The 11325-nt window shown below is 46.6% G+C and overlaps 2 protein-coding genes across 4 annotated transcripts; both read left to right on the top strand.

Annotated features, from left to right (window-relative positions):
• Positions 1–186: 186 nt before the first annotated feature.
• Positions 187–717, top strand: lenep (lens epithelial protein). The gene has a single exon (XM_011605811.2). It carries the CDS (start codon positions 396–398, stop codon positions 588–590), a length of 195 nt encoding a protein of 64 aa, XP_011604113.1. The 5' UTR covers positions 187–395; the 3' UTR covers positions 591–717.
• Positions 718–839: 122 nt separating this feature from the next.
• pbxip1b (pre-B-cell leukemia homeobox interacting protein 1b) lies at positions 840–9223 on the top strand. Of its 3 annotated transcripts, none has more exons than XM_011605810.2 (11): positions 840–1503; positions 3045–3114; positions 3227–3302; positions 3505–3548; positions 3922–4294; positions 4681–4926; positions 5161–5184; positions 6272–6324; positions 6500–6607; positions 6699–6789; positions 7086–9223. In XM_011605810.2, the coding sequence occupies exons 2-11, from the start codon at positions 3073–3075 to the stop codon at positions 8582–8584; spliced, it is 2556 nt and encodes an 851-aa protein (XP_011604112.2). In that variant the 5' UTR covers positions 840–1503; positions 3045–3072; the 3' UTR covers positions 8585–9223. The 3 variants fall into 3 exon arrangements, with proteins under 3 accessions (XP_011604112.2, XP_011604110.2, XP_011604109.2); XM_011605807.2 differs by having other exon boundaries at positions 1356–1503; positions 6699–6933; XM_011605808.2 differs by lacking the exon at positions 5161–5184 and having other exon boundaries at positions 6699–6933.
• The last annotated feature ends 2102 nt before the right edge of the window (positions 9224–11325 follow it).

Raw genomic sequence — 11325 nt, 5'->3', positions numbered from 1 at the left:
GAGCAGGAATACAACTCACTGCTGGAAGGTGTCACTAGCATCCACATGTCAGGGGTGTACTATAGTGAGGTTCTGGAACACTCCTCTTTTTGTAGGCAGATGATCCTGTGACAGAGGGGGGCTGATTCAGGGACAATTAGAACGTATGGGTATGGTCTCTGTGGGGGTGGGAGGGGGAGCCATACAATGGGGGACGACTGCAGAGCAAAGGTGAACAAGGCCTTTAGTTAATCAGCAGATGTTTCAAAGCACGGAACAGTCGAGAAGAAGCAGGACATGAATGGAAGCATCGCCCTGTTTCTGTAGGAGGTTATAAGTAAAGGAGGCTGCCGGGACACTGAGCAGACCCCAGCCGGAGCACAGGCCAAATCCGATCTGATCCTCCCAGCACAGCCATGCACCCCCAGCGTCCTCTTCCCCAGGCCATGCCCTCGTCCACTCTGGGACAGCATCTTCGGGACATGGCGATGGGTCTGGGAAGAGGCAAGAACTTCTTGGGTGGCAACTTTGGCTACAGCTTCATCCAGTCGGTGAAGGAGTGCCTGTATTTCCTGCTCTGCTGCTGGTGCATCAAAGAGATCCTGGACTGAGATTAGATCACATGATCAAACATTGATTTTTTTTTTTAATTATTTTTTAATCAACTTGGCTCCTTTAATTTCATCCAGCATTGATTTAATCAAGCATAGAGTGATTGACTCGCGAGGCCAAGCCAAGGCAAGTATGAATCCAGTCCAATGTGACGGCCGATAAGGGAATAGAATCCAATCGTTTTTGATTTTCAATCGATTTCAGTTTCACGGAATCCGTAAACGTTACTCTTTTTCTGTTTTCCAGTGCCTATGTGATGCATTCTTTGGCTGGAGGAAACACAGTGGCATATTTCCAGATGCACGATTGTACATTGTGAGACAGGTTCACACATCCTGAGCTGAGATCTTGAGATCTGATTTTTTTAACTGTACAACTAGTGTGCAAAAAATAAAGGACATAATGGCTAGAAAATTATTAGTTTTATGTCTGTATTCTTTTAAATTTTTATTTTTGTGTTTCTCTCATAGTAAGATTTTAAGAACTATTCACAAAGCCACATTTTAAGAATGTAGTGTGGCTTTATGGTTTGCGTGCTGGCACAAGCGTGCACGGTGGACAATGTTGCATTACCATCATCCCGGATTTTAAGCCGAGCCCGTGGACAGTTAAATCCCGGACTGAAGGGTTTTGGCTAAGGGAAAAAAGACAACATACATGTAAAATGTCTGATTTACAAACGACCCGTCATCTGCGCCTGTCAATCAACTGTGGAGCTCCCCCTGTCAAGCACCGCGACGCTGCGTTGCTATTGGTCCAACTGGAGGTTCGGGGGCGGGATGAGAGCGAATGCTTGGCCCTGATTGGACAAGGACCGCGTGGGTCACGCAAGTTCTGGATTAACCAAGTTCACAAGTTGGCCAGGAAGCCTGAGAAGCGTCTGCGGCTTCAGAAGTAAAACAGCGGACCGGGGTAAGTGGAAGAAAACATATTTAAGCTTTTGGTTTCACCAGGTGTTTATTTTATTTTTTTATTCGTAAATTAAGACGTCGTTGCTTGTTCCTCTGTGTCGCCAACATCAACACAAGCTTACTTCCTCCTGTTACTGTTGAACGTTATTGCCTTTGAATTAATGTGGGTTTTTTTAACTTTACTTTAAATATTCCTAATTTAATTCTAACCAACCAAAGCTTTCAACATATTTTTTGCATGTTGAATGTTCCTTTTTTTGCCGTTGGTGTATTATTTTAGCTGCACAGCGACAAGATCCATTTCCTGTCGGAAAAGCGTGAAATGACGTCATAACCATCGAGCTTCTGCTCTGATGCTGTTTATGAGCTGACGGGGACATACTGGGAACCAGTACAGTCCACTCCTAAAGGACTGCCCTGCAGATTATTCTCTTGACCTTTTTTGGTCAAAAATCTTGCATGCTGAGTGCAGGATAATAACGTTAGACCTGCAGCAGGTTATTTAGCTGAGCTATGAAGACATACCTGGCCTGTTGCTGGCAGCGATTTAACAGCTGATCTGCTGTATCCCAGTTGTGAAAAATACATAAACCTGCAGGGAGAGGCGAGAAGTGAACGACTGCAAAATATTAAATGCCTTTGCCTGCTCGGAGATGTTTGAGCAATAACAGGACAAATGAAGGGGTAATATGACACTTTTATAAAGAGACAGACAACAAAGCTGCATTTATTTTCCTAAAATCCATTAACAAGGTTGATTAATCCTTGTTCCGCCATCCTTAGAATCCATTTGTGCCTGTCTTCTACTGCACGCTCCCTCTTTCTGTCTCTCGTCAGTCTCATGGCAGCTATATTTAGCTGGTTCCTATTTAAGCCATCCCACCATAGGCTCCACAATGGTCCCCTGGCCCTCGGCTTGATTCCGAAGACTCCTCCTGGGAGACGCTTGAGTGGGAGACCTAAATTGCACCGCTTAGATGAAATTAACTTTAGGGAGCAAACTGGCTCATTAAGGAGAAATGCTGAGGCTCTTTCATTCACTTAAGAAAGCCAAAATCTCACGTTGTCAAAATGTAGCTTCAGGGAAACAGTGAGCGTTTTGATTCTGGCCTTGGATCACATGCATGTATGTCGTGGATCATTAGTAGACATGTATTACCAGGCTGCTCGTTTTGAAACGGTGCTGCTGCTGCCTGCACCTCCAGAATAGCGTCGGCCCTAGTTACCGACATCTCTGCCAAAACGTTTCGGAGCTAGCGGTGACCAAAAAGCTCACAGCACGCGCAAACTACTAATGAAGAAGTGAATGGGCCGAGGGAGCCAAACATCCTGCACACATGAAGACGCATGCACGCACATACACACATGCGTGTTGACAAAGACTTACAGTAGCTCCTTTATTGGCAGAGTGGGTGAGGCTGAATAGGCAAGCCATGTATTCAAATCCTGCCAATGGCTAAACAGAACATGCAAATATCTTAAGCTGTAGTTCTTGCAGTTTAAACTGGTTTGCTGTTATCTTGTGTTGTATTGGTGTTGCAGGAAAGAGGCTAAAACGCTCCATGGGGCCATGTCTGGTGGAACCAACAGTTGGACCATCCTGACTTCTGAGGTATCACCTCTTTGGAAGCAGCGAGCTGGAGCAGTCGCTGTTATTCAGGCAGCTTTCCCACGGCCACAATGTCAGGATAAAGTTTGCAACTCATTTGATTGTTGCTTTCTAGGGATCCGTTGCTGAAACCATGAGGCCGGTGGCGGAGGGAACGCGGCGTGATGGGGAGAGCGAAGCGTCTGCAGAAGGTGCGTGGATCAAAACTCTGGCCCACATTGGAGGCTTTTTAGTGCAGGAAAAACACATCATTGACAAGTTTCACCCGTTTTTCTGTTTGCTCCATCGCTTATTATTCAAAAGAGATCATTTTATAATTAAAATTATCATAAATTTGCAAAATGAATGTTGTGCTCTGTCTCTTTTTTTTTTTTTTGAAACCTGTTTATCTAGAGAGCCAAGCAGCAAGTTCCGCGGCGTCTGCGAAGGGAGACATGGTAATATAGCTTTTTCATATGTTTTATTTATTGCTCTGAGTTTGCAGTTGGCCGGCGGAACCATTCTGCCATCTTTCACAGTTTGCAGTCAAAGCTCCCCTTTCATATTTAATTATTTAACTTTAGCCACCAGGAACCTACATTCTTGTAATATTCCACGATAAATCTTTCTTTCTTATTAAAGTATTAAAAATACATAGTAGTCCCTGTATAGATACAGGAATAAGGCAGTTCTCTTCCTGAAATGGAGATAATGTATACAATAAGCAGTCAATCTATAGTGATTGAACCAGAAATGTTTAAAACGATGAATTGAAGCGTCTCACGCTGGAGTAGATTCAAGGAATTTTAATGACATCACTCTTTTGCCCAGGTACCGGAAAATAAAAGAGCCGAACTGAACGGAGACGGAAGCACAGACGGCGTTCCCCCGTGTTTGGATTCCTCCAGCAGTTTTCCCAGTGACGGCGACTCGCTCAGCCAGTCAGAGGGCCTCCCCGAGGGCCCGACGCAGCCCAGCGCTGAGCCGGATTCATTTTCTGACTCCTTCGCTAACTTGACCCCCTCCTCTGATGAGCCTGCTGCCTCAGCGCTGAACGCAGAGACTCTGGGGAGGGTGGACCTTACGGAGGACGATGAGGGGCCCTCAGAGGAAGGAGCGCTTCGTCGGAACGTTGAGGGACTACAAGAGGAGGGGCTGCAGTCGGAGCAGCGTCGGGACACGGCTGGTGTGGGGAACCAGGCAGGTGAGAACACGGGGGCTCATCGGTGTCTTTGCATGTGGGCCAGAGGGCTTTTAAACTGGTTTAGAGGGAGTGAGGTGCCTTTTTTACCCATGGAATTCACTAGTCAGCTTTGCCCTTTGATATTATGCTGATACCACAGGAGCTTTGAAAGTCCAGGCTGTTTTCCAGGATGCTAACAGCTTCCACAGAAGGCGGCTGAATCGCTTCCCTGTACTTTACTTTACTGCAGCGCGCAAGAACGTCTGGAGTCCCGCTGATAAACTACCTTGTCAGGTCAAAAAGTGGGACAAGTTTTGTGGGACACTCGGGTGGAAAGTGAAAGAGGAAGGTTGCGCCACTTGTAAATATTGTTGGAATGAAATGATTATTTGTCTTCACGGCTCCAGAGGCCACTGTGGCGACAGAGGGGGGCGAACAGAAGCCGCCGAAGGCAGCAGCGGAGGTCGGCCCACAGCTGAGGAGGAGGAGGTCTCTGTTGGCGTCTCTGGAGCGGATCGGGAGGGCGGAGGAGGAAGAGGAGACGGAGGAAGAGTTCCGGCTGCCACGGCAGCAGGAAGACAGCGGCTTCTCTGTGAACAAGTGCATCCTGGCTGCGCTGATTCTCTTAGGCCTCGGTACCATCTTTTTCTCAGGTATAAACTGTCTGCAACTCACCGGGTAACAAAATCAAAAAAGAACAATCGGGGCGGATTCTTTGTTAATTACCTGGGTTCTGATTTCTGCTGTAGAGGTCTTTGCTTTCAACACACATCCAGACCGTTTAGGTCAATAAAAGTCAATGGTTTCCTTAATTGTTAGTGTTAAAGAACAATTTGTCCACTTCCTGAAGTACAGGTGATGAGTGCTCAGATGTTTTGTTCCTGCAGGTTTCTTCATGGAGCCGGATGAGGGTAGGTCCCCGTGCGTGAGTGAACAATCGTCATTACTGCCCCCCAGCATGCGCCTGTAGCTGTAAATGTGTGCATGATGGAAAAGGGATTTACAAACAGGCATTAACAAACAGGCTAAAGAAAACTACTGCACCTTGCATGGAGTGTTCATAACGATTCATAAATACACCTTAACGCTTTTAGATTCAAAAATTAACTCAATTTTCTCACAATAAAAGGTCGGGTGGAGCCAGGGTTTGCAATGGTTTTAAAGACTGCAGTGTTTGAATAAAAGATCTCACCCCTAATGGTCTCAACAGAAACATCAATACAAATTTCCACGCGTTAAGACGCAGGTGTATTGGGAGTACTTCTCATTCCCCGCGCTTGTGCTGACCACGGAGCAGCGGGAGCCGGCGGGGCAGCGAGAGCCCAGCGCCTCCGTGAGACGGCCGGAATTGTCCGTGTGATAACTGTGCCGAGCCAAGACGATGAAAAAGCCAACTCATTACCGTTGCACCGCCCCAGTTTTCCAGTTGCGCTATGGTTACTTTCATCTGCGCTGTTGTATTCTGGGAAATCTGAGCACACCTCTGAGGAGACCGAACTCAAACACTGTGGTAGTTGTCTAATGTGTGGTGGATCATTAACTTCAGAAATGTAGCGTTAGACAGGAGAGGAAGCAAGGTGGAGGCAGGATGGAAGAGCTTTGACTGAACCATGATAAAAGGCTTTGGCCTTTTCATCTCTGGGGGCTCGTAAAGACTTGGTGGTTTTTTTTTAAATGTAATGATTCTAAGAATTTTGTAATGATTTCATCATTAAGAGCAACTCTTTTATTCACTGCACCCCATCATCTTAAACTCAAGGACAACAAGGTAGCAACTTGGACAGACTGTAAACAGTCAAACCATCATGTTTAAACGGTTTAAACGGTTTAAACGTTTTGTCGAGGTCCATACTGGCTCAGAACAGACTTTACTGCATCCATGTTGTTATCCTCATGTCACTTCTTCACGTGTTTTAAATGGTTCCATGTGCTCTTTGGATGTCTTATTGACATGGAAATCAAGTTCCTTTTGTAATGCAACTGTTTTTACATTTGCAGAAAGTGGCTATGCCCCAAATGAGCCGAGAGACGCCGACTTGCCAGAAAATCAGGTCAGTTCTCTCTTTTTTTAACACCTCTGCTCTCTCCTTTTCTTCCTTTTTAGCAGGACGTACTCCGTGGAGCGCTCATGGCACCGTTGTTACAGTTAGCTCACGCCTCTGCTGCTGTCTTAAAGGCCGTAGAGGATTTTACTATAAATTCTTGTGCTTTGTGCTGCTGTGACAGGAGTGGATGAGCACAGAGGCACCGCAACCAGACGCTGAGAGTGCAGAGCTTCTGAATCAGTTAGCCAAAGGCAACCAGCAGATCTCTGAGCTCCAGGCTCAGCTTCAGGTGTGATCCTATCACTCATCGTATAGCCACTGCGCATGTGGGCCTCGTCTACCTGCTCATGCAGTCACCTCTTGTTCCCTTTTCCCCACAGGCACAGACAGAAGAGCTGAAGGTAGCCAAGGGACGGGCAGAGGAGGGAGCAAAGGAGCGGATGCAGTGGGGGGAGGTGGAGAAGGAAAACAGTAGGTTAAAGACAGAGATGGCTTCTCTCCCTGTCCTTCAGAAAGAGAACCAGAGGATGAAGAAGGAGCTGGATTCTGTCCTGGCCCTACAGAAAGAACTAGAAACACTGAGAGCCACTGTGACTGAGTTAAAACTCCCCACAGGTACAAGGGAGGGTAGAAAAGGGAGGTGATGAGTTTAGAGGGTGTAGTTGATAGTCTTGAGGTAGAATCACTTTTCATTCTTTCTTCTGAAATTAAATCTCACTCCTTATCTGTGAGTCGTACTCGTGTAACGATTTATTGTCCTCCCTCAGCCCCCAGTGAGCTGCCAGTGAAAGACTCTGCGTCGCCACCTACTGGACAGACAGGGGACAGCACGCAGGGAGCTGCTGAACTTCCAAACAAGGACAAGTCGTCTTGGGACGAACAGAGGGTTAAATATCAACATGCGGATAAAAGTCAAAAACATAAAGGAATGGATGAGCAGAAGGTGAGGGAAAAATCTCAGTGGAAGGAAGGAGGGAGAAAGAAAAATGATAATCGAGGTAAAGCAGAGTGGGAGACGGGGGAACGCCAGCCGGAAAAGGTCAGCAAGGAGAAATACAACAAGGGTAAGAAGGAGACCGAGCCGTGGCAGAAAGACAGGGCGAGAAGAGGCGATGAAGGAAAGTCGTGGAAGGACAGGAAAGGTGGGGAAGAATGGAAAGAGAAAAGTGATAGAAAGGAATGGAATGAGGAGAAAGACTGGAAAAAAGCAAAGCAGTTGCATCAGGGTGCACAGCTGAAGAAGGAACAGAAAAAGGATTGGAAGGAGAGAGACGGTGAGAGGCACAAGGGTGGCGAGGAGCGAAAGGTGGAAAACAAGGGATACAAAGAAAGTGGCAAAGAAAAATGGGACAAACAACAGCCAAAAGAAAAAGGAGGGAAGAAGGAGTGGAAGCCTGACGGACAGTGGAAAAACAGTCAGGATCAGAGTAAAGAAGGGAAATGGAAGAGAGAGAAGGCACAAGATCAAGAGAGCAGAGCCCCCCCCAGGAAAGATGGGAAAGGGTGGGGAGGGAGTAAAGAGCAGAAAGAGAAAGAGTGGAAGAGCAGGAGTGACGGTAACAAATGGAAGAAGGATGAGAGGAACCAAGAGATGAACACCTCGGGGAGAGATGGGACGCACAAGGAGGAGTGGAAGAGGGCCGACAAGAAGCAGAGGGGACGGCCCAAACAAGGGATAAAGGACGGAGACGGATCGCCTTTCCGCAGAGATGGGAGCAAAGTCCCCGGTCACCGTGGCAACCACGACGCCCACCTGCGGGGAGAAAGAGAGCCCTCTCGCCCCCGACCCTCCGTGAAGCAGCCGGAGTACTGGCTCCACCAGAGAACCCGTCTGCAGCGGAACCCCAAACCCCCCCAGCACTGTCACTCGGTGGAGACGTGCGCCCAGACCGAGGGGCTGCCCCCCGTCACCTTCCGCGAGTTCGAGGCCGTCCTGCACACTTACCTGGCCAGGGCCAAGGAGGTGGGGGTGGACGCCTCCGCCAGGGAAGAGCTCCAGAAGCTCGCCACTGAGTTCTTCAAGGACGGACTCTTTGTTCACGACCAAATGAGGTTCCAAGACTTCGTGGAAGATTTGGGAGACGTTCTGGAGGACATGGTGGAAGGAGACGACGACGACGATGACGACGAAGAGGGTAGCGCCATAGAGGAGGAAATGGAGGGCTTTCAACGAGAAGTCATGAGGAAGTTTTCATCAGCAACTTCCGGCGGGAAAGAAGGCGCCAAAGGAGACCGGAGGAAGGAGAGCAGACGAGGACACGCCTGAAAAGATGGAAGTTTCAGAGACGAGCGCTCGTTCATTTCAGACCACAGCTGCTTACAGGCGTTCATGCATCAGCTCGGCACGCTAACAGGTAGCTAGCGTTGTAGCCTAGCTTCACATTTGACCCGTGCAGAGGCTTCTGGAGCTTTTTAGTCTTATTCCCGTCTGTCTGCACTGAAGACCTGCTCACTCTTCACGTTTGAACCTACAACCTTCTGTCTTGATGCGTTCACGACTCCTCCAGTCGGATCCTCTTTAGTCCACTAACAGCTAGGCTGGTTGTCACCTGCTGGCCAACAAAAAGTGTAAATGTGAAATGAGCGAAAAGCTTGTTTTCCTTTATTTTGATGAATGTACATAATCGATTAATATTTGAAATCCGCTTAACTTATTTCGTGCACGTGAGTTCATAAGTCCTCTGCTTCTTCATGTTGAGCGCGTAGGTTTCAGGTCCGTGTGCACTAAAAGCTTAAAACCTTTCTGTTGATTTTGTGGGGTGAAAATGTTGAGTTGTTGCTGTTTCAGGGCCTCTTTTTTTTTTTTTACATTTTTGAAGCTCTTACTGCTTGATAATTGACCTGTCTGATTAGAGTCCAACCCATATTTATGAGAACACAATAAAAGAGTTTCCTGCATCTCTGATTCGGTGCTGCTGTTGTCTCTTTCTGCACCGTCTGGACCAGGGGTGGCCAACCAGTCAGAGCCACATCACACACATGGGCACACGTGAACATCACCTCATCCCTTCCTCACACACAGACCTCTGCTTAGCCAGATTTATTGTAAATGTCACACACCAACATGATAATGACAGAATTTGACCTCTACAGACCACGGGCCAGTCATTTTCAACAATGAACATTGGGCCAGATTCACCAATATGTTCTTAAGAATCTTCTTAGATTCTTTCTTAAGTTGTTCTTAAGAAGTTTCTTAAGAAAACCCTACTTTGGATTCATCAACGCGTTCGTAAGCCCCAGAATTGTTCGCAGCTGTGTTCTTAGATTGATGAATGCCATCTGTTCGTAAGTTGAAAGCGCGTGCCAGGTGAGTCTAATTAACATACGATTAGCATAAGTCACCGCCCACTAATGCCCATAAAAGGAACTGCAGCTGGACCCTGTCGACAGAGCAAAAAGCAGCCAAATGCCCAAAGCTTGCCTCTCCACGCCTGATTTCTGACGCCGTGTTGAACAATCAAGAAAGGATGGCTAACACGCTTGATAAAAATTGCCTCAACCCTGATGACTATAGCCAACACACTTAAAGAAATCAACGAGAACGTAAAAAAAAGAAGAATGTAAAAAAAATAAACGTGTAAAAGCTGTGCTCGGATTGTGACAATAATGCATTTTATTCACAAACGGGCAATTAATCGCGCTCAAACGTGAACCACGTGCCTGCAGTCTGGCCCCATCATTGCGTCAGGACGCACATCCTCACGAGGTTGTGGCTCTGTGTCCAAACACATCCAGCGCCCCTTTAACATGCCGATGGTGCGTTCAATGGTGGAGCGACTGCGCGCATGCATCTGATTGAATAAAACTCCTGTGGAGTCTGAGGGTTGGTCAGTGGTGTCAACAACCAGGGAGCTAGGGCATACCCTCGATCCTCTAATAAAATAAATCAAGATAAAATAAAATAAAAAGACAGTTTTGGCATGGTTTCCAATTTGGTTGATTAATGTTAAGTCATTGGCACATTTACGTAATTTTAAAATTCTCCGTAAATCACCAAAAATAGGAAATAAACAAATAAATAAATAAATATGACAGAATTATCATTGTAATATTGAATTTTATTGAACTGCACAAGAGAAGAAAACACAACCATGCCAACATGTCGGCACTGAAATGTGCGTAAGAGTACTCCTGAGTGTTCGTAGGATTTGTTCTTACCTACGCATAAATCCAGGATAAGAAGAAATTGGTGAATGCCACAATCTTCGTAAAATGTTCGGAAGTGGGACTTGAGAACAAATTTGTTCGTAAGAACGTTTCGTGAATCTGGCCCATTGTGTGCACTGTCTCACACACACAAACTCTCAGTTCAACTAAGGCCACAAACAAAAATATAATAATTAAAATATTTTTTTCTCTTTCTATGCATGTTGCTTAGTGGGACTTCTGGCATTCCTTGCTTTGAACAATCCTCTTCAAATCTGGCTTGTATTCAGTTGTTGCCAGGCAGTCAGAACAGATCGATGCTTTGGTTTCACGTGTTTCAGGGTAGAAAACAGACTCGCAGACGTATGTTGACCCAAATATTGACAGGATCTTAACGCAGCCCGTTTGACATTGGGCTATTTTCCGATTGGCGATAATCTCCAACTCAGCTGCAGCCTCATCTGTGGCTGACGGGGCTTTAAAACAGTGCGGGGCTTTAAAACAGTGCGTCTCCACATTAAATGGGTCAGCGAGGAATACGATCTGTGGCCTTTTCAGTTGTAGATCACGGAACCGGGTCACGAAGCTTTCGTGCATTTTTTTCCTGCCATTTTGAAGGCGAACTTGACACTAATTGTTTACTCAAAAGATCTCGTCCCTACTGGGAAACTTTGCGCTATTTTCATCTAACGCGCATGCGCTTTTGGCGAAAGGACCGTATTGAACTCAAGCAAAGCGAACACGCACATTAAAAAAAACACAAACCCAAACTTCGATATGAACGTTAGAGCCGCATGAAACCAGGCAAAGAGCCGCCTGGGTTGGCCAGGCCTGGTCTGGAGGTTCGACACCGACTTT

Source organism: Takifugu rubripes, chromosome 7 (assembly GCF_901000725.2).
Source record: "Takifugu rubripes chromosome 7, fTakRub1.2, whole genome shotgun sequence".
Lineage (NCBI taxonomy): Eukaryota > Metazoa > Chordata > Actinopteri > Tetraodontiformes > Tetraodontidae > Takifugu > Takifugu rubripes.
Note: the sequence above shows the minus strand (reverse complement) of the source record. Positions and strands in the feature narration are given on the sequence as shown.

Excerpts from the sequence above, each read along its gene's own strand:
- lenep (XM_011605811.2), top strand. The coding sequence starts at position 396 with ATGCACCCCCAGCGTCCTCTTCCCCAGGCCATGCCCTCGTCCACTCTG.
- pbxip1b (XM_011605807.2), top strand. The coding sequence starts at position 3,073 with ATGTCTGGTGGAACCAACAGTTGGACCATCCTGACTTCTGAG. Across the intron at positions 3,303-3,504 it reads GAGCGAAGCGTCTGCAGAAG|AGAGCCAAGCAGCAAGTTCC; the intron begins GTGCGTGGATCA and ends CTGTTTATCTAG. Across the intron at positions 4,927-5,160 it reads CGGTACCATCTTTTTCTCAG|GTTTCTTCATGGAGCCGGAT; the intron begins GTATAAACTGTC and ends TTGTTCCTGCAG.